The 19,835-nt window shown below is 50.7% G+C and overlaps 1 protein-coding gene across 1 annotated transcript in view; it reads left to right on the top strand.

Moving 5' to 3' along the window:
- The window catches only part of NOL4L (nucleolar protein 4 like), a 122,449-nt gene that overhangs the window by 50,886 nt on the left and 51,728 nt on the right, over window positions 1–19,835 (top strand). Inside the window, exons 3-4 of the mRNA XM_039864057.1 lie at window positions 3,187–3,298; window positions 11,665–11,774. Of these exons, the coding sequence (XP_039719991.1) occupies window positions 3,187–3,298; window positions 11,665–11,774 (222 nt within the window). The remainder of the gene's footprint in view (window positions 1–3,186; window positions 3,299–11,664; window positions 11,775–19,835) is intronic.

Genomic DNA, 19,835 nt, shown 5'->3' with positions numbered 1-19,835 from the left:
CCAGAGGGTCTTGCCAATGCCAGGGTCTGGGGAGGGTTCTAATCAGTTCTACGAAGTTCCCTGAGCCCACATAGAGGACTGGTCCTTTTTCAGGGGGCTTTTCTGGTGTCTATACCCATCTGGGTTGAGCCCCTGGGCTTCCTCCCTCTTTCCCAGGGTGCTGGTAGGCTAGATCGGGTTCCAGAGTTTGGATCTGGCTGCCCCAGACCACTTTGGAGTTGGGGCCAGATGTGGTCAGCAGCTGCTCCAGGCCCACCCCGTGCTAATCCACCCACAGGGCAGAAGGAGGATCTTGTAAAGTGGTGCAAATCCCCCCGATTGGCTTCATCTGTCTTTGTCGGCCTCTGAGTTGGGGAACAAAATGGGGCCTTACAAGTCAGCAACTCTGCAAATAGCTTCTGTTCTCCCTGCCAGCAAAATCTCTCTCTCGGTTTTTAGCACTAGGAAAAGTAAATGTAAAAGGCAAATTCATGTATGAGTCTCAGGGTCCAGGCAGGAGGCCCCGAAGAGAGCAAGGCAGCGGGCAGCCCAGGGCAGCTGGGCGCAGACTGGATTCCTGGAGCTCCCTCTCCTTAAACACAGCAGCTCTATCTGTTTCATATTTTGAGCTTCAGCGTAAGAAGCCTATTTCATGAACAGTGCCTGTAATTCAAAAAGTATCTGAAAACTGCCATCCTAATGCCTAGAGCATCCACTGGGATTGTCCTCCTCATTTCAACTCATCCTGTGGTCCTGTCGCCTTGGGCATTCGTGCAGTCAAACAGAAATGGATGTTCCATTTCTCATGTGGACAAGTCAAGAGGGTGAACCAAAAGAGGCCCGCACAAGGTTGCAGGCCCCAGTGGGTGAAGGCATCCTCCTCCATGCGGGTCCCTACAGCAGCACAGAGCTAGGCTGGACTCTGTAGTCCACTGACTCCCCAGGGAGCTCTTAGCAAGGCTGCAGACATTCCAGTCATGCGAGGCAGGGCTTCCCTCCCTGGCTATTCGACAACTCCAAGGACCTCTCACGTACCTGCCTTTGGTCCACCCTGTCTGTCCCCTGGTGGGATGCAGGACCAAAAGGGCCATGCCCAGCACTCCCCCTGCTTGTGGCACTCCAGCCGGCCTTTTTATACTGCTGAGTTTCTGCAAGGCCAGGAGAGCTGTGACCACCATTCCGGCCCCTCATCAGAGCCCTCTCTGGGAACCGTTCCTGTACCCTCAGCGGTCCAGGTGGCAAGAAAGGCCTCTGCCCATGCTGTGGGCAGCCCTCAGCAGAGCAGCCAGGCCAGGAAGGCCCTCCCTGAGCCCTGTAAAAATAGTTTCTATGTCCAGTGGCAGTTGAGCTCCATGTAGTGAAGTGGGGCCATCCCTACAGTATGAACATCCCCTGCTTTTCCCAGCAGATTTTGACCCTCCTCCCCAAGTCCTCTGCTCCGTTGCTCTGAGGCCTGGCCTGGAATGCTGTGCCTCAGGGCTCCGACAGGGTCATCTGTTGGCCCAAGTCAGCTGCAGCCTTCTGCTTTGCCCAGCAGGCATCCTTCCCTCTTGCTTGTTTACTCCTGCAGCCATCAGCCCTTCAGCAGGACCCATCTCTCCCAACCCCGCAAGTCCAAGAGGGACGTGCCTCCCCTAAGACTTACAGACAGCTCTGGACTGGGATGAAGATGTCCATGTAGGTGGCAGGAAAGCCCGCATCCCTTGCTTAACATCCAAGGAGGACCGTTACACGACTGACCATCGCCCTCCCACCCACGGGCTCCGATCAGAGACCAGGGTTTTGCCCTTGTCCCTGACCTCCAGAGGAAGGCAATCAGACAGGGAATTTGGAAGGGAGATAACTCATCAAGGAGCCTGCCTGCTCCATAGAGCATCAAATCAGCTGAGAATAACAATTGTGTCACCAAAATTAACTCTGCGTTTGCAGCTGGCTGCCAGGCAGGAGTGGCTCCTGGAGCTCCACAGTCTCACTGAGTCAGGAGCACACCCTGAGCTGATCCTCTGAGGGCCTGGCCATAGCCTTGGGTGCCCCTGGGCCTCCGACATCCCCCACTCCATCCCGTCCACTCTGCTCTACCACTACCCTGCCTCCTGGCCACTGAAGAGATGTGGCAGGGCACTTCTGCGTCCCAAAGGAGCAGACCAGGTGCTATCATGAAGAGCCCCCGCCGTCTGTGGGCTGACCAGTGTCCTCAGCCAACTCTCCAGGCTGGGCTGCGGCAAGGATGGTGGAATGCTGAGGTGATGCTGCCCCTTAGTGGAGAGGAGTGGAAGGGCCCGGGCTCTGGGAAACGTGCAAAAACCAGCAAGTGGGCAGCTACCGGCTGCAGCCAGGGAACCTGGGCCTGAGAGATCCCTCTGGGCCCCTCAGGCAGCCAAACAAGGGCCAGTGGGTTTCCCAAAGCCCAGAGCTAGAGGAGAGGCCTGAGTTTCTGGACCCACACTCCCCTCTTTTCCACTCCCCCACCCAGCCTCTTTCTTGTGTTCCCTCCCACACCCCCTTTCTCTTCTCCCAAGCTAGGGGTGGCCCTCTGGAGGCAGGTGTGGGGTGGTGTGACCTGGAGGATGGGCTTTAGCTTGGTGCTGCCTAAAAGGCTGTGTAACCTTGGGCAAATGGGTTCACCTCTCTGGGCCTCGTGACCTCATCCAGAACATGGAGGTCCCTAAGAGCCTGTCCAGTTTGAAAACTCTGATTCCTTTGCATCAGCCTTTCACAGCTCTCCCTAAAAAGGTTCTTGATCTGTGAGTTATTGGAAATAGCTTGTAGAACCTTGGGTTCTGTTTACAGATCCAGTGCCTGTGGATTTATACGTGGGTCTCAGTTTATTCATCTCTAAGAGGGAAAATTGTTTTATCCTACCCTACAGCAATGTTTATCAGCTCATTTTTCAGTAGCAGCAATAAAATGTTCTGAGAGGCATATTGCTTTTTAGAATATAGGTTAAAGACTAGATAATGTTTAGATGCTTTGCTTTAAAGTTTGTTAAAGCTCTTTTATTCAAATGTTTAAAATAAACGGTTTTCCGCAAAAGTACTGACTCATTTTCATGGCTGAGAACGGAGGACACTTGCCCCTTGCTCCTCAGATCCCTCGCCCTCCTGGCAAAGGCCAAGTGCCTGCCACCAAAGCACAGCCCTTCGTGACCAGGTGACTGTATGGCCTCCCCACAGATTCATATAACGAGTGACCTCCTGTCTGCCCTAGATCGCGGAGACCTATGCCTTCCTTCCACGAGAAGCTGTGACCCGGTTCCTGATGAGCTGCACAGAGTGTCAGAAGAGGATGCACTTTAATTCCAACGGCCTGGAGCCCAAAGGTAGGGGAGGAGGCGGGTGTGCTGGAGGCTCACAGGGAGGAGGCTGTGCGAGGAGAGGCTTTTCCACCAGAAGGGCACAGACAGAGAAGTGCACACCCAGCAGCTGTCACAGTTTCCAGTGGCCAGTGTGGGTTCATAGGGCTGCCCAGAGAGCCTCGTTTGGGTGTTTGTTTGTTTGTTTGTTTGTTTGTTTGTTTTATGTGAAGTTTAACTTACAAACCAACAGTACGTTCCTATTGCACTTCAAGGCCCAGACCACACCCTCATCTCCCATCGAGGTTCTGGACTGAAATGGCCACCTGCCCTATTCCCCAAGGTCTGTAATTCTTGCCATTCACATGGGTTTGATCTCGCCGCTGACCTAACGGTCAGCTCTCGGAGGACAGGAGCACAGCTCTCGCTCTCCAACCCTGAAGCTACACACCTGCCACTAAATGTTTGTTCTGCCCCCTTCCCGTCCACACCCTGCCCCACCACCACCACCATGCACACCAGCAAATCTAGGGGAATGAGTTAGAATTTAAAATGCCCAGAGAGCTTGTGACCAGCTGAAGTTGTTCCCTTGGACCAACATCCATGCTCTCTAACTCTTCCCTACCCAGTGAGATACAAGGAGGACCCTCACTTTAGTCCCCCCCAAACCCTAACCTGAGCATCCCCAGAGGCCCCCAGTAAATCTCAGGCCCATCTGTTCACAGGTGGCTTTGGCACAGTGAGACAGGCCAGTACCTTTGGCCCGAGAAATGGTGCCCAGATGGATGATTGATCAGGGCTTCTAGGCTGCTCCCGGCACCAGGCCTCCAAAGGTTGCTGAGGTCCGTGGGTGTTGTGCCTGAGGATGGGAATAGACTCGGAACGAAGGGCGAGCTATTTACTTGGGTGGCATCATCTGAATCGGGAAGGGAAAATGAACAATAAAACCCGAGTAGGTGCACAGAGGAACTGGGGCACAGACGTCAAGTGGGATTTCCCTCTCATTTTGGTTGTCCTTGATGCACGTGAGCAACTTTTGACACCAGCCAACTAACTCATCAGATCCAGAGGCTTTCCTGCCATTGGGGGCCATTAGGCCACGGTTACTTCGTCAGATACATCAGATAACTTCTAAAGCTTGAGAGACAGAAACAAATCTAGTTAATCCCTAATAAGTGCTGGATTCCTGGTTTAAGAGCAGGGCTCCAGGACCACACCAAATGGATTGAAATCCCAACTCTGCCGTTCAACAGCTGTGTGTCCTGAGCAAGTGACTTCATCTCTCTGAGCCTCAGTTTCCTCATCTGGGAGATGGGGTTAATAGTTGCGCCCACCTTGATGAGGTTCGAGAGTTAATCCCCGTGCCTGGCACAAGGGTACCATGCAGGGCGAGTGAACTGGGGCTGTTGCAGTGATTGTGATAACGCCGGATGCAGGAGTAAGGCCCCTGCACCATGTGGCCTGACCCTGGCTGTCCAGCTGCAACTCCCGGGCCAAGACAGCATTTGGTACCTGCAGATAGGCCAGGAGGGCTTTCCCTGCTGCTCACCCCACCCTGCCCAGGTCTGGGTCCCAGGGGTGCATGCCTTTTTGGCAGCTGCCTGGTCCCTGCCTGTCCCTTCCTGTTCTGTCCTAATCGTTTCCATAGCAACTGGCGGAGTCAGATACAGAATCCGTTTGCCTGGGGGAACAGAGGCGAAGCCGAGAGGGGCCGCGTTTGTAGGTTGCTCTGGGGTGTCTGCAGGCTCCATCTCTGCTGCTCCCTTGCTCCCTGCTGGTGTGGAGGACATTGTCACCTCCCCCACTCCTCAGGGAAGGCTGCGAGGTCTCCAGGGTGGCAGCTCCACTCCTCCTCATCTGTGGGCTTCTGCGTGGCTGGGAGGGCAATGCCAGCACAGCAGCATCCTGTTTCTTCTTTGTGCCCCCACCCCAGGGTGGAAGAAGGGAGGAGGAGGAAGGGAGGAGGTGGAGAGAGAAAGAGCACGGCGCCCAGAAGGAGCAGCCTAGAATATAAACCAGCTCTGTGGGCTCTGGGCTGGAGCCTCCGTCTATAGTGGCTTGCTCCAGCTGGACACGGCAAGTGGAGTGAGGCTGCGCCATGCTCATCCTTGGCCATCCTTGGGTGGGATGCCACTTCTCTTTCCCCAGTTGTGGAGTTTCCCATACAAGAAGAGGAGGAGACACTGAGAGAGCAGGAGACAGTGTGATCCATGGAAGGGCATGGGTTTGGGTGTGCCACTCTGTTCCTTGCTGTGTGTCCCTCAGCAGGTTAGGGGACCTCTCTGAACCTCACCTGCACATAACAGCTCCTACGAGCCTATGAGGTATCCATCCGGTTTACAGCTGAGGAAATAAGGCATAGAGAGGTGTTGTGGTGAAATGACTTGTCCAAGGTCCCCAGAAGGCAGGAGAACTGACCTTCTCATCAGCAAAATGGGAGTAACGCCTCCCTCTCAGGGCTGTCGTGAGGATGCAGTCGAATTAAACTGGTGCAGTAGCTGCCTGGGAAACATCAGCCTGTCTGTCCCCCATATTCTTATACATGAGCCCAGACACAAGACTGCCAATGTCCAGGTGGCTCCACGGGGAGACATGCAGTCAGTCGCCCCACCCACATAAGCACCCTGGGTCCATAACCTGGACGCTGAGCAAAACGGAAGGGTTTGGTTTCTGGAAGCTGCCCATGGAGAGCCTTGGAGTCTGAAAGGCTCCCCTGTCTGCTTAATGGCCAGAGGCATTAGCTGCCTGGACCACCCTCGCCAGCTGGCAGGTTCTCCCTTCTTCAGCCCCACCTGAGATCCTGGAGAACCTATCTCCACCCGCCATGCTGGCCTCTCTGGATGCAGTCAGCTGCACCGACCCCTTTCACAGGAACCCCTTCCATACCAGCCCTTCTTCCTCCCTCTCCCTCCCACCCCGCTGTAGGGAAATCGGAGCCTGCCCCTGGCCCCTAGCCCCAGAGGCAGGCCCCTTGTTCCTGTCCCAGGAAGGTGGGGTAGGAGGGGGACAGGGAACAGGATGGAGACTTCTCAAGGGGCTGCTGGGAGAATGCCTTGCTTCCTGGCCTCGTGTTAAGAAGAAAGAAAGGAAGCCAAGCGGCCTCCCCTGCTCAGCGGTTTGCCCCCGGCAGAGCGTGGTGCCTGGACAGTCCCAGGCCCTCCCCCAGCGCCAGGAGCACAAACAAAGGAGGCTGCTGAGGATCAGGAAGTTCGAGGATGGGAAATTTCAGGGCCTGCCAGCTCCATGTTCCTCTTCCACCCGCCCCTGAGCAAATCCAGGTGCAGAGGAGACAGAGAATGAAAACCAGGGGGCCCTCAGACCAGCCCGGGCTCCTAGGGAGAGGGGCCTCTGGGGACACATTTCTGTTTTCTCTCATGTGAAATGGCTGCAAACGGGGAATTAGTAATGGGCAATGCCAGTTACCTACTGGAGGGTCCCTTCCTCGGTGACAGAGTTGTCTACTCAGGTGGAGGCTGCTTTGCAATTAGGCCCAGACTCCTCTGTGTGGTTTCCAACCCCGTCAGGCCTGGCGTCTCTAGATCCCCCCACTTCCTGTCCTTCCCCCCACAACCCCAGTCCACCTTGTTCTTTTGCCCCTGCAGAAGCTCTTTTGCCCCTGCTGGCCTACTTGCTGGCCTGTCCTCTCCTGGCTCTCATCCTCATCTGCCAGGTGACACGGGGAGGTTGCATAGCCTCTCTGTGAGCTGTTGCCTCACCTGTAAAAGGGAGTGTTAATACTAGCACACGCTTCATGGAGTTCTTGGGAGCATCAAGCAAGAGGGTCTGCATGGAGCTCCTGGCGAGTGCTTAGTAGCTGCCAGCTGAGTGATCGAATATAAGTCTGGTTCAGATCCTCTCTCCGTGAAGCTGTCCTGAGCTCTTCCTCCTCTGAGCTCTAATGGACTCGCCATCTGTCCCACCCTGCTGAGTGCAGGGACCGTAGCTACATGGCTCCTCTACCTTCCCCACCCTGAATGCACACACATCAGTACTCCTCGAAGACTTGCTGATCCACTGCTTTACTTCTCTCCGAAAGAGGTTTATTCCATCACCTTCTGAGCTGACCCCAGGCCCCGATCTTATTTCCAAATTTGAGACCCATGACAGGCTGGCTGGTCTCAGGAACCCCTCTGTGCCAGGCCTTCCTCATGCACATGTCCTTCAGTACCCAGCCCTGCTTGGGGCGGCTCTTGCCACTGGCGCCCAGAACCAAGGGGTTCTTCCATTCTGTAGATGAAATGGCATGAGAATTACCACCTTGCGTTCCACCTGGAGCAACAAAGGCCACTACCTCAGTTGAAATTTGCATTGATTAATGAATGCCATTGGAGCCCAGCTGTGGAGGTCAGCGCTGGGTTCAGCCTGCATGGCTTGGCCTGGGTAAAGCCTCTGCATCACTGATTATTTTCAAAGCCCTGTAAAACTAGGTCTTGAGCTTGGGCTAGTTTCGGTTTCCTTGACGAACAGATGATGAAATATTTTGGGGGGTAGTTCCTCTGCTTTTCTCACCAGCAACCTTTGAGATTATTTCAGCCCCATGACCCTTGCTAGCTCCTAACTCACCAAATAGTATCAGGTTATTTGTGGAGGCTCAAGCACGGCCACTGTATGTGTTGACCACAACATGAGACTGGCCTGTCTCAGCAGAGCCCAAGGAAGCCTCTTTTCCTCGTTCATGTGTCCATCTTAGCTCAGCCCCCGTCCTGGCATTTGTCTCACCTGTGAGTGCCTGATTCCACGGAGCTCCCACTGGTCCGTGTTCCTTATCTCTCTCCTCCTAAGCTGATCTTCTCTGCGGCATTTATTACCTCCAGAGCTGTGGGGCTCCCCACTCCCGAAGACCCTTCCTGCCCTTCTCATCACTGTGCTGTGGCGGAGCTCTGACTTCCTACAGTCAGATCCCTGGAGCCTTCCCTTACCTGGACTCTCCCCTGCCTGCCAAAGTCCTGCCTTCCCGACAGAAGTCTCACTTGCGGAACTGCAGATGTGGGCATTTCATGGCACACTGCTTTCTGATGAATGTGTGTGCGCGATTCAGGACGTCCTAGCTTCCCCAGACCAGGGCATCTTGCCTTCTCTTCTTGAGCACTCCTGGCTCACCTCAGGGAACCAGAAGCGGTTTCTAATTTGTGGATATGCTGGGAAGGAAAGACCCCTTCTCCCGCCTCCTAAGAGCACCATGCCAGCTACCTTTCCTTCCCACCCCTCCCAAAACCAAGCTAAACCTGGCTTCATTAAAGAGAACTCATAAGCAGCCATGGCATTTCAGGCAGGGTATGGGTGATCATCAGTAAAAGAACACAGCACCTGGCCTCCGTGGATGACCAAACACCAAGAGTCACCATGACTCCTGATGAAGTCTTCATTTGTGGCTCTGACCGGTCACACTTGAGGGGGCGGTGCTTCTCTCATACCATATTGTTTAATAGTTTTTCACCAGACAACCCTGTCCTTGAGGAAATGAAACAGAAACATCAGAATTCTCCATCCGAAGACCCACGATCTAAAAACAGAAACCATGGCTCTTGAGTGACAGCATCTCAATGTCATCGCTAGAATTTCTGCTTCACATACTGCATCCAACCCTGTTGATTTGGGGGTGCCGGATTCCAACATACCCCCAAATTTAAGGAGGTCGATCTGGATCGATAGTGGGACAGCAAGAAGAAGAGGTCACGAGAACCCAAGAACACAGTTTAGTTTCCCCACAGCACTGGACATCAGTGCCAAAGGGGCTGATGTGCACTGGTGTCAGAGCACCCCTCTGCCACTGAACCAAGAGGAATTCTCTAAAAAAACAAATATTTGGTCCATTTCAAGCCAGTTTCTGAGACATTCTATTAGTGACATTTACTTCTTTCTCAAAGAGCACAAAAATTCTGTGTTTGACAACATAGCTTTAAAAAGCTAAACAAAGTTCTGCATTTTTATGAAATGTGATAGGAAATGTTATTTAAGCTGTGCAGTCACCGGATGTCTACCACCCCAAAATGGCCTTCCCGGTCCCTGGGCCCGTCGTGCGGACCCTGTTTTCTATCCTTGCCAAGTAGGAACTTCCCTTCTCTCCTTTGGGTGATTTTCTCCTCTTTGTTTGCAGGGGCCTTTTTTTCCTTGTTGTGGTAAAATATTTACGACATAAAACTTGCCATTTTAATAATTTTTAAATGTACCATTCGGCATTAGTTATATTCATGCCATTGAGCAACCCTCACCGCTATTTCCAACAGCTTTTCATCACCCCAAACTGAAACTATGTGTCCATGAGAGCAATAACTTTCCATCCCCCCCCCACCTTCCCAATTCTAATAACCTCTGTTTTACCTTCCGTCGCGACGAATGTGTCTGTTCTAGATAAGTCCATCCAAGCGGAATCGCACAGTAAATTTGTCCTTTTGTGTCTGGTGTCTTTCACTCAGTGTAGTGTTTTCAAGGTTGCAGGGGCCTTTCCGGCCTGAACTCCGGCTCTAGAGTGGCAGGGTCAGCAAATCACCTTGGGTATCCTATCCTCGGCATTCCTCCACCTCGGCCCTGTCACTCGCTCCCCTTTGGTCCCGTTTCTTGGGCACACTGGTGACAGCGGAGGGCAGGCTTCAGCTAGTTTAGGAGTCTCTCCCACTTCTCCCGCTCACATACTCAAATCCCAGCCGGTGAACAGAACTAGGCACCAGGGGAAACTTTGAGTCAAAGGCCTGGAATCCTGGAGGCAGGAGGAGGAGGAGGCCAGAGACCAGGTGAAAACAAAGCCTGTTTCCCCAGGCAAAGAGTGAAGCAGCGTCAAGTAACTACATGGCTAAAGGAAGCCCTGCTCACTGTGGACAGGTTCCAAAAGGTGGCTCCAGGGTTTTGAGCTCCGTCAAAGCAGGAGACATCTGAAGGGGAAGCTGGGCTGGGGAGAAAGGTGATGGACGCCCTCTTCGTCATGCTCGCCACCTTCCTTACTCCTGTGGCATTTTCATCTGTCCTTTGTGCCACCCAGTGGCACCTAAGATGCAGAACCAATGGCTGGGCAGTGTCCAGAAGGCAGCTTAGCCTAGAGGTTTCAAGAGTTAACAAATATTCCTACCTTTCAACCCAAGAATTCCATTTCTTAGAATCTGTTCTTAAAAGGAAAATGATCAGAAATGTGGGCCAATATCCACACTCAAAGATGTTCCCTGCAAAAATAAATTAAAAAATTTTTTTAAATAAAAATAAATAAATAGAAAAAGATGTTCTCTCTGCGGTTTTATTTATAATCACTTCTAATACAAAATAACATAGATAGCCAATCATAAGGGGATGACTAAATTATGGTAAAATAGTACATGGCTATAAAAATTATATTTATAAAGCAAAACAAGATTTATGTGGTAGGGGAAATGCCTGTGACAAAATGTTAAGTAAAAAAAAAAATTTTAAAGCAGACTATAATTTTCTGTATGCATTACTATATCAAGGACATAAAGAAGAGAAATCACAGGGAAAAAAGTAAACAGAAGCATATGCTAAGCTGCTTAGTGCAATTATGGTTTTTTTAAATTTTTCTTTACATCTTTTCACACTTTGCAAACGCCCTACAAAAAGAACACACGTTGCTTTGATCTTCAGGACAACAAAGCAATAAATGGAAGGAATAATGCTGTGTGTGATTAAGGAGGAACCTGAATTTGGGGGGCAAGGGGGTACCGGAGGCCTGGCCCAGAGCTACGAGCCATATGGTACCTGACGGTGCTTTGGGGGGATGCCGTGGGGCTGAGAGATAGGGTGGGGTGGTGGCTGCATCTGTGCACCAGGAAGAAAGCTGGCTTCTCCTAGGTTTGGAAACATAAATGCCTTCAAGGACCTAGCAAGTATCAGAACTGAGTGAAAGTGTACGGTAGTAGGGAATGGTGGGAACTGTGGCAGAATGGAGAGCTCGCGCCTTACCTAGAAGTGGCCGCTGCACCGCTGCGGCGCTTGTTTCCCAGGTGAGAATACGGGTCCTGCGTAGCCAGACCTTCCATTTCCCAAAGAAGCCAAATATCCTGATTTTTTAAATGTAAACTCTCTTATTAAAGACTCAGACCTAGGTGGGTATTATTAGACTTATCAGGGGATCACTTTGTAACTTATATAAATGTCTAACCACTATGCTATGTACCTGAACGAATATAATATTGAATGTCAACTATAACTGAAAAACTTAAAAATAGATAAATACACCCTGGCACCTAATTGAAAAATATTTTCGGTGTCATGCAGTCCAAACTGCACGGGCTAGGTATGGTGGGTAAGCCACCAGTTTGTGACCTCTGGCCTGGTCCTTCCTCCGCACAGACTCTGTGTCAGGTTCTCCATGTGGGGGACAGGGTGTGCTGCCCTGCCGGTGGTCCGCAGCACAGACTAAAAGGGGTTCCTTTTGTTCTTTCTGCCAGAAAACGAGCCTCCCTCTCCTCTGGTCTCCGGGATTATTGATTACAACATGCCGCTCACCTCCACATACCTGAAGCAGATGAAGTTGCGTGTGATGAATTCGCAGGAGCAGGTAAGGCCTCTGTCACCCCTCACCCCACCTGGAGGCGTCCTAACTTGCCTGGATGTGGTTGATCCTTTCCAAGATGTGGGGCCGCTGCCTGTGTAAACACAGTGGAAATCAAAGAGGCCCTTATCTGGTTATCTGGGCTGTGCAGTCCAGGCTGAGAGGGGAGGGAAAGAATGTGTTCCTAGTTAGAGGGTCTGCTGGGCAGACGGCCTGCTGGGTCTCCGTGAAACCCAGGGAGCTCAGGCTTCACAAAACTCTCCCCAAGGGCAGGGACAAGGGAGGGGGAGGGTAAGAGCCGCAGACCTTGGCTCTTGGGTGGTTCTTTCTCTGCTTTGCCCTTTGTCTGCTATGTCACTCACCTCCTTTCCCCAGGGAGACGAAAGAGGGGGGGCCCTGGCTGCCAGCCTGTGGCCTCTGTCACTCTTGGGGCCCAGACAGGCCAGGAGGATGGGCCTTGGCGAATGGCCCGGGTAAGATAAGGCCCTTGGCTGTCCAAGACTCCCCAGCTGTGGAGTGCCAAGGGTTGTCAGGAACCCTGGAAACAGGCTATTAAAAGAAAACCACTCTTGCCTGCCTCCCCACACAGTCCACCTTCTAGCCCTTTGCAAAGCAAGTATCCTGACTGTCTTTCAAAAGAGGACGAGTGACTGCCACCCCCTTCCTCTGCCACTGCCTAAAACCAGGGTAATAATCTCTCACCTCCAGCTTTAAGTGTTGTCATCTCTTGTGGCGTTGAATCTACCATATCTCTGTAGCCTGACCAGGGGAATGGGTTCTTTCATTGAAAGTCTGATTTCTAGCCCTGGGTGCATGCTGTCCTGCTTCCTCTGGTCTCCTTGACAACCTGAGCAAGTGTTGTCATAGGGGGAGGGGAAGGGATAGATGGCTCCATGGCCAGCTCCAAGGTGATGTAGCAGGACATGTTCAGGTAGCATCTGGGGCTGTAGCACCCAGTTGGAAGATTTGAGCTGGTTGGCTTGAACATACTGAGTTTGTACTCTCCTAAAGAGAAGGAATGGCGTGTCCACTGTGCCCAGCCCCCAAAGGCTGAATGAAGTAAACTTTGCTCCGGGTAGTAAAGCTGTTTTCGTCTGTGTCTCCCACGTCTTCTCACCCGAGAGCGTCTGTTCTGCGATGGTCGCATCCCTAACAAACGTCACGTAATCAGAGATAATGTCAGGGGGGACAATGGTGTTGGGGTTTTATAGCACGGTGGTAAAGTTGTATCTGTACTGGAATGGAAGCAATAAGGCTGCTAGTAAGTGAGAAAATCTAAACAGCACAGAGCAGATTCAGCCTGAGAGCTCCTCTGACTTCTGCAGAGGGACTCGCGGTCTTTTTTTCCCTAGAGCCATCCACACTGTCACAGGCACCTGGCTTCTCACACATTTTTATCATCCATTCTCATCCGTCACCTTGAGGAGTGAAGTGCTGAGCCACTTGAATAGCCCGGAGTAAAGCCCCATGGCTCTTTGTTTCCTACGAAATGGCATTAGATCCAGACCACCACCAGAACCAGTAGTGGTCAGCCTAGCCCACGTATGACCCGTCATTAATGGAACCTGTTATATTTCTTACCGTTGGGGGTAGGGGGATTACGACTGTTGGCTAGGTGCATTGGCGAGGGTTCCATCATTCCATGAATATTTATGGAGCCCTACTCCATGGGCTAGGGATGAGCAAAGAGCACCACACCTGGTTCTTCTTATGATCTAGGGGGAGACAGACACTAACAAAAAAAAAATCACACACAATACCCAGCTCATAGCAGGTAGCCATAAACAGTGGAGGGAGATATTAATCAGCCATCATGGTGCAGCTGTGACAAGTGCCATGCAGCTGGACATGTGGTGCTATGAGTACTTAGATGTGGGTGGGGATGAATAGAGGCAGGGGTCGGGGAAGGTTTGCCTCAGAAAGGGGTGCTTTAGCTAAGAGCAAAATCCGAAGGGAACAGAGCTCCAGATTGAGGGGACAGCTTGTACAAGAGCCCCGTGGCTCAAGGTAAGATGGCACCCATGAAGATTTGAGATGCTGCTGTTGCTGGTGCAGAAACTGTGAGGAGTTCTACTAGTGAGGACAAAGGTGAAGGCAGTGTTAGGTATTTGGTGGATATCTGCAGATGAACCGAAGGGAGGTGGGTAAATTGCTCTACTGAGGTTCGGACAATTCCCAAAGGAAGGAAGGACTGTGGGTAAGGCTTTTGTCCCCAGGGTGCTCTGAGTGTCCAGCTGGGGCTGAGGCTGAGACTGGGGTGGCCTCTGCTTACAGTGGAGTTGACTGTGTCTTCCTCGCCTTCCTTCGAAGCTTCCCAGGTGGGGTTCCTCTGAAAGTAGCCAGCTTTCTCCTGTGTGCTGTAGGAGATCAAAGATGCAAACCCTTCTTCCACACGTGGCAGAAGCTGCAGCATCCTACCTCGTGCCTACGGCCTTTCATCTGTCAGTCCCCAGCACTCCACACACAGCAGCAGTGAGTTCTCAAGGCCTCAGCTTCCCAGGCAGCACTGTTATCCCTGTTTTATAGCCAGGCACATGGCAAAACAAAAAATCACATTGCTCACCAGATTATTTATCTTCAGCAGCAAGGAAGGGCCAAGGACCCAGAAGTCTTTGATTCTTCAGCTTGAGTTGGAACTAAAAATACATATACTTGAATTAGTAGCTTCTTTCCTGTAGCAAAATCAAAGCAGGACTCCCCTTGGGGTGGGCGGATGGCCCTATCCAAACAGCCATGGGACTGGCTCTACTGCTGTCAAATCCCACATCCTAAGACCAGGCTCCAAAAGTGGCTTCATTCCTTGCTCATCACTCTGACCACGAAATGCAGAGGATACCTATAGTGTTTGCAAACCACTCACACAGGCTACATGGAAAATAAACCCAATCTAAAGTCAGTAGGAGCCAGGATTACTGATATTTTATTAATGCTGAACAAAGCTCTACATCTAAAAACTCTGGGTGAGAAAAATCCCAATAATTCATTTTTTCCCCCAGCATTAGATATCCAAGAGACAAACAGTAGGGCAAGTAGGACATTTCCCCTTACTTTGCTTTGAACAGGCAACGAACTAGTGATGGATTTTGTGAAATGGACAGAATCACATTGCTTGCTGTCATGTCGGATCAGTAATATGGGAGATGGGTCCTTCCCCATGAGGGTATTAGGAAATAGGAAAATCCAATAGCAACATTCACAAACACACAAAAAGATTCTTCTGGAGGTCTTATTCACCGTGGCAAATACTTATAGCATCCTCAATGTGTAAGATATTTGGGAGTCGGATTCCACCGTCCCAGGATCTCCATCCTAAGACACAGACCCCAGGAGCTGTCATCACAGTGGCCATAATTAGCTGAAAATAAGAGAGAGTAGCCTGATAAAACCTTTTTTTTTTTTTTTTTTTGGCCTTACTTGGGAAAACCCTCATAAAGATGTAAAACTGAAATCACATTCAGTTGTACTGATGATGAATACATTTTTTTGCAGGGGTCAGGGTGGGAAGGTTTCATGAATGTGGACTGACTCAGAGCTTTCTCTGATAAGATGAGGTCCCAGGGAGGGAGGGGTTCAGACCAAGCTCATAGGCCCAGAGGCAACCAACAAGCTCCAGCCCCAACTGCTGGTCTTTCAAGGCCCCTGTCAGGGCTGTGCGCTCGAAGAGGAGTGCTCGGTCTCTTTCTCATGCAGCCGCTGGTTTTGTTTTCTGTCTCATCTGGTTTTCTTTCATACTTTTTAAAATTTAATCACATAAGTAACACACAGCCTCAGTAGAAAATCAGTAGCCAAAAAGCAAAGGCACAATGATAAAAATCACCATCATCCCACCACTCAGATCACTGTGAACATTTTGGTGTCTTCCCTTGCAGACTATTGAATAGAAAGGCGATTATCCTGTGTGCGCCATTTTACAGTCCGCTTCGTTTTTCTGATGCTGGTTTTCCATATTATTCAGTGTCTTTGCCCATTTGGCCTTGATGTTTCCACCTACCAAATAAGCTGGTTATATAATTTTCCTGTTGTTTGCTCACTCCTTCGCCCATATCCATCCATCCATTGTGCACCTGAGCCAGGTGCCAAGGAGACAGTGGTGAACAGAGCCAAGTCTTTGCCCCGCCAGCTCTCACAGTTCAGTGAGAGAGACAAGGAAAATCGAAATCAACACTGGCGTCTGTAGGAAGAGCCCAGAAGAGGAACAGAGGAGGGACAAGGGAGCAAGCAGGGTGGGCGCTGTTTCAGGCAGGCGAGTCATTAATAGGGCATGTGTTCTGTGTCCAGCACTTTACACACTTTACCCTCTGCCCTCACAACTCTTCCGGGTCACGTTATTATCCTCATTTTACAGATGCCATAGCTGAGTCTCGAAAAGAGTCAGCACTTGCTCAAGGTCACACAACCACTAACGTGAATTGAATTGAAAGTCAGATCTCTTCCATCCCTGAACCTGTGCATCTGCTGGGGCCCCAAGCCCTGCCTCTCTCCGCACTTACTGGATGCGGACGTGCTCATTAGGATCTGAAATGGGTGTGCTGCCTGTGAGTATCGCCCACGGCGCTAGTGGAGGGAAAACGTCCTTGGCAGAGATGCTGGCAGAGCAGGCTTTGTTTGGCCTGGGAACTGGGACCGCCTTAAATATACGATGCCTAAAGAAATACCAGAAGAGGAATTTGGCGGGGAGAGAGGGGGTGGTCTGGGGTTGGGGTTGGAGAGGTCACCTCTACCTTGTGAAGTCTCAGTTATCTGTAGGGGCACATATGTACTTTGCTATCCACATTATGGGTGACGTTATCCTGATCATTCCTGAGATCTCAGTGTTTGAACTGAGACCCCACTGTAGAAATCAGATCCAGATCCGGAAGGAAAGAGACAAATCATCTGTGTTCCTGTCCCCGACACGTACTTTCATTTCATAAAAGTGGAGGCTGAGACCCTGGGAGGTTCAGCGACTTTCCCAAGGCACCCCCTGCTTGGCTCTTTTTTGGTTTCCACATCACTACCCGCACCGCCCCCCCACCCCCTCCTCGCTCTGTCCCGGAGCAGGACGGCTGTCAGCACCTTCCTCCGCCTCCCCTCTCTCCAGTTCTTAGAGCAGCGCTAATGTCCCGCTAATGGTTTTAATGGTTCTCCCAGCAGCGTGTGAAGTGGCGCGAGGCTCCATTGTTTAAGCCCGCGTGATGGAGGCTCTTACTCGCTTCCATTAACCTCTGCCTCTCCTCCACCGCCAGCTCTTAGCCCAGAGTTTTCCTTGGGTCCTGGAGGGTGGGGGAGGAGGGGCAGGACTCCACCTCCTTGACACACACACAGGGCCTCAGGGCGTGCAGCCCCTGCCCAGGGGCCCTCCTGCTCCTTTCTGTGGGCCGGTGTGGGGCAGCACTGTCCTCAGGCAGAATTCCAGCCCACCCACCTAAACCAAAGACCCTGGAATCAGGCCGACACTACCAGTTTCGCCGCCTACCAGCTGTGTGACTTTGGGCAAATTGCTTCGCCTCTCTGTGCATTTTTTTCTTTGTCGGTTTCTTGAGAGTAATAATAATACACCAACCTCTTAAGAGTTACTCCAAGAGTTAAATGACAAAGCAAGCTCAGTGCTGAGCGCAGTACCAGGCACATCAGAAGCAAGGAGGAAGTCTCAATGACCTCTACTGCTATTGCCAGTAATATCATTATGCAACTTTGGTTTAATAGACACAGTGAATGACCTTATACAAGAGACCAGAGCCAGAAAGAGGAATAAGATGGTACGGTTGTTCTCAAGGAGCTGTTCTCAAGGAGCTGTTCTTAGTAGAGAGGACAAGATAGCCATGAACTATAACCCAGGACAGAAAACAGAAATAGGAAGGGTCCAGGAACCTGCCAGGTGGTTCAGGAGACACGCACATTTTTAAATGAGTTCTGAGCAAGCAGAGAGGGCCCAGGTGGGGGCAGGCGAGAGGACATGGGCTGGAGAAGGCCAGAGCCAACTGCGGGAAAGGAGGAGAGGGGCGGGAAGAAGCGGAGGGGGAGGAGACAGAGCGAGGGCCTTTCTTGGAAGTGAGGGGTGGGGTGAGGCGGCCCTTTGGCCCTTTCCTCGGTCAGTGCTGGGGAGCTAGGTGAGGATTCAGGCAGGAAATGAGCATCATCGAGGGCAGAACTTTCTTAGGCTCCTGTCCACCTAAGTGGAGAAGGAAACAGGCCCACTCTGCAAAGCACTCCACATTCACTTTATTTTTAATTGTGCTAAAATATACGTAACATAAAATTAGCCACTTTAACCATTTCAGATGTACAATTTGGTGACCTTAAGTACATTCACAGTGTTGTGCAACCATCACTACTATCTATTTTCAAAATTTTTTCATCACCCCCACACAGAAACTCTGTAACCATTAAGCAATAACTCCCCATCTCCCCTTTCCCAGCCCCTGGTAACCACTCTTTTACTTTCTGTCTCTATACACTTGACTATCTAAATACTTCATATAAGTGAAGTTGTGTAAAATTTGTCCTCTGTCCAGCTTATTTCACTTAATGTTTCTAAGGTTCACCTGTGTTAGAGCCTGTGGCAGAACCGCGTTCCTCTTCATGGCTGAATAATATTCCATTGTACAGATAGACTGTGTTGTGTTAATTCATGAATCCATTGACAGACATTTGGGTTGGTTCCATTTTTTCGGCTAACCACATTCACTTTCTCACCAGTATTGTTTGGACTAGGTCATGGGATGGGGAGGGATCGGAGCAAGATTCTGTTCCTTCTCCCTCTTAGTCCTGACCCCTCTTTGTGACCTTGTGCTCACACTCTCGACCTTCCTACTGCTCACAAGGACCCTGAGAAAATGGGCAAGCCCCAAAAGAGAAACGCAGTTAATACGTTTCGCCGTAAGGGCCTGTCACTTATTTAAGCCGTGCCTGACTCACAGGGCTCTTGCTTGTGGAGAGCCACCTTAGCAGAGTGCTGACTCTGACACCCAGAGTCTCAGATTCTGGAGCTTGAGAGCAGTGATGATTCCCTCCTTCTCCTTTCTCAGGCTGCCCTGCAGCTCAGGGGAGAAATAGCAGAATGGAAACTTTGCCATGTCCCCGTCTTCGGTTCAGGGTGGATAAACCCTTCATGGTCTCCTAAGGAAGCAGAGGTTCGAATGCGTGTCTTTTAAATTAAAGAGTAATCTCCATGGAATAGAAATATAATGTAGCACTTCTAACCCACTAAAGAAAATAAAAGAAACAAAGGAAACTCGATCAGCCCAGCAAGAGTAATTAAATAGGGGACTAAAATAAGAAACAACCAAAAGAGATGTAGTAAATAGAAAACACGAATAAGCTAACAGGAACAAGACTAAACACCAGTAAATCACGATAAATGTAAATGGGTTAAATTTCCCTGCAGAGAGTCAAAAACACTCGGATGGGTTGTTTTTGCTTTTGTTTTTGTTTTTATAATGGCAAAATCTATTGGATATTTATGAAAGACTTTTTTTTTTTTAAATGACACAAAAAGGAGGAAGAAAACAAAAGAGAAGGCAGTGCTATTAATATCAAACAGGTAAGTGTTCAAGGCAAAAAAGCATTAAATAGGGCAAAGAGGTCAAAGGCACGGTTTCCCAGTAAGATATTTCAGAGCCTGTTAACCTTAGAGGTCTGCCCTTCGGGGAGGCTGAGGAGGTCGGTCGGTCCTGCTGAACGTAAAGAACACCGTAGTCTTCGCTGTGAGAGGCAGCATTTTTCCTTCATAGCCTTCAGCATCTTTCCCATCATGACGCTACCTTTTGCAATTTTTGCTCCTGTCTTGCTGTAGTTACTTCTCTAGACCGGTGTCTTCAAACTTTGAACATCAGTGTCTGCTCTCTGGAAATGTGCATGGGATGGACTGTGTGGAATTTGTGAGAATGTGGGGTCTGCTGCCTTAGCTGCCCGGTCCCTCTTGTCCTCTCCCCACTGGGCTTACCCACCGAGGTATGCTGGGACCACTCTCTCAGTTCCCAGCCTCTTCTCCTTGTTCCCAACTCCTGGCCTTCCTCGTCCACTGCTGGCCTCCGTCTCTTGCTCCATCTCTTGCCTCCCTCTTCTCAGACCCCCTCAACAGGCGTC

Source organism: Pteropus medius, unplaced genomic scaffold, assembly GCF_902729225.1.
Source record: "Pteropus medius unplaced genomic scaffold, Ma_sr-lr_union100, whole genome shotgun sequence".
Taxonomy (NCBI): domain Eukaryota; kingdom Metazoa; phylum Chordata; class Mammalia; order Chiroptera; family Pteropodidae; genus Pteropus; species Pteropus medius.
The sequence above is the reverse complement of the archived record's forward strand: the minus strand, read 5'-3'. Positions and strand labels throughout refer to the sequence as shown.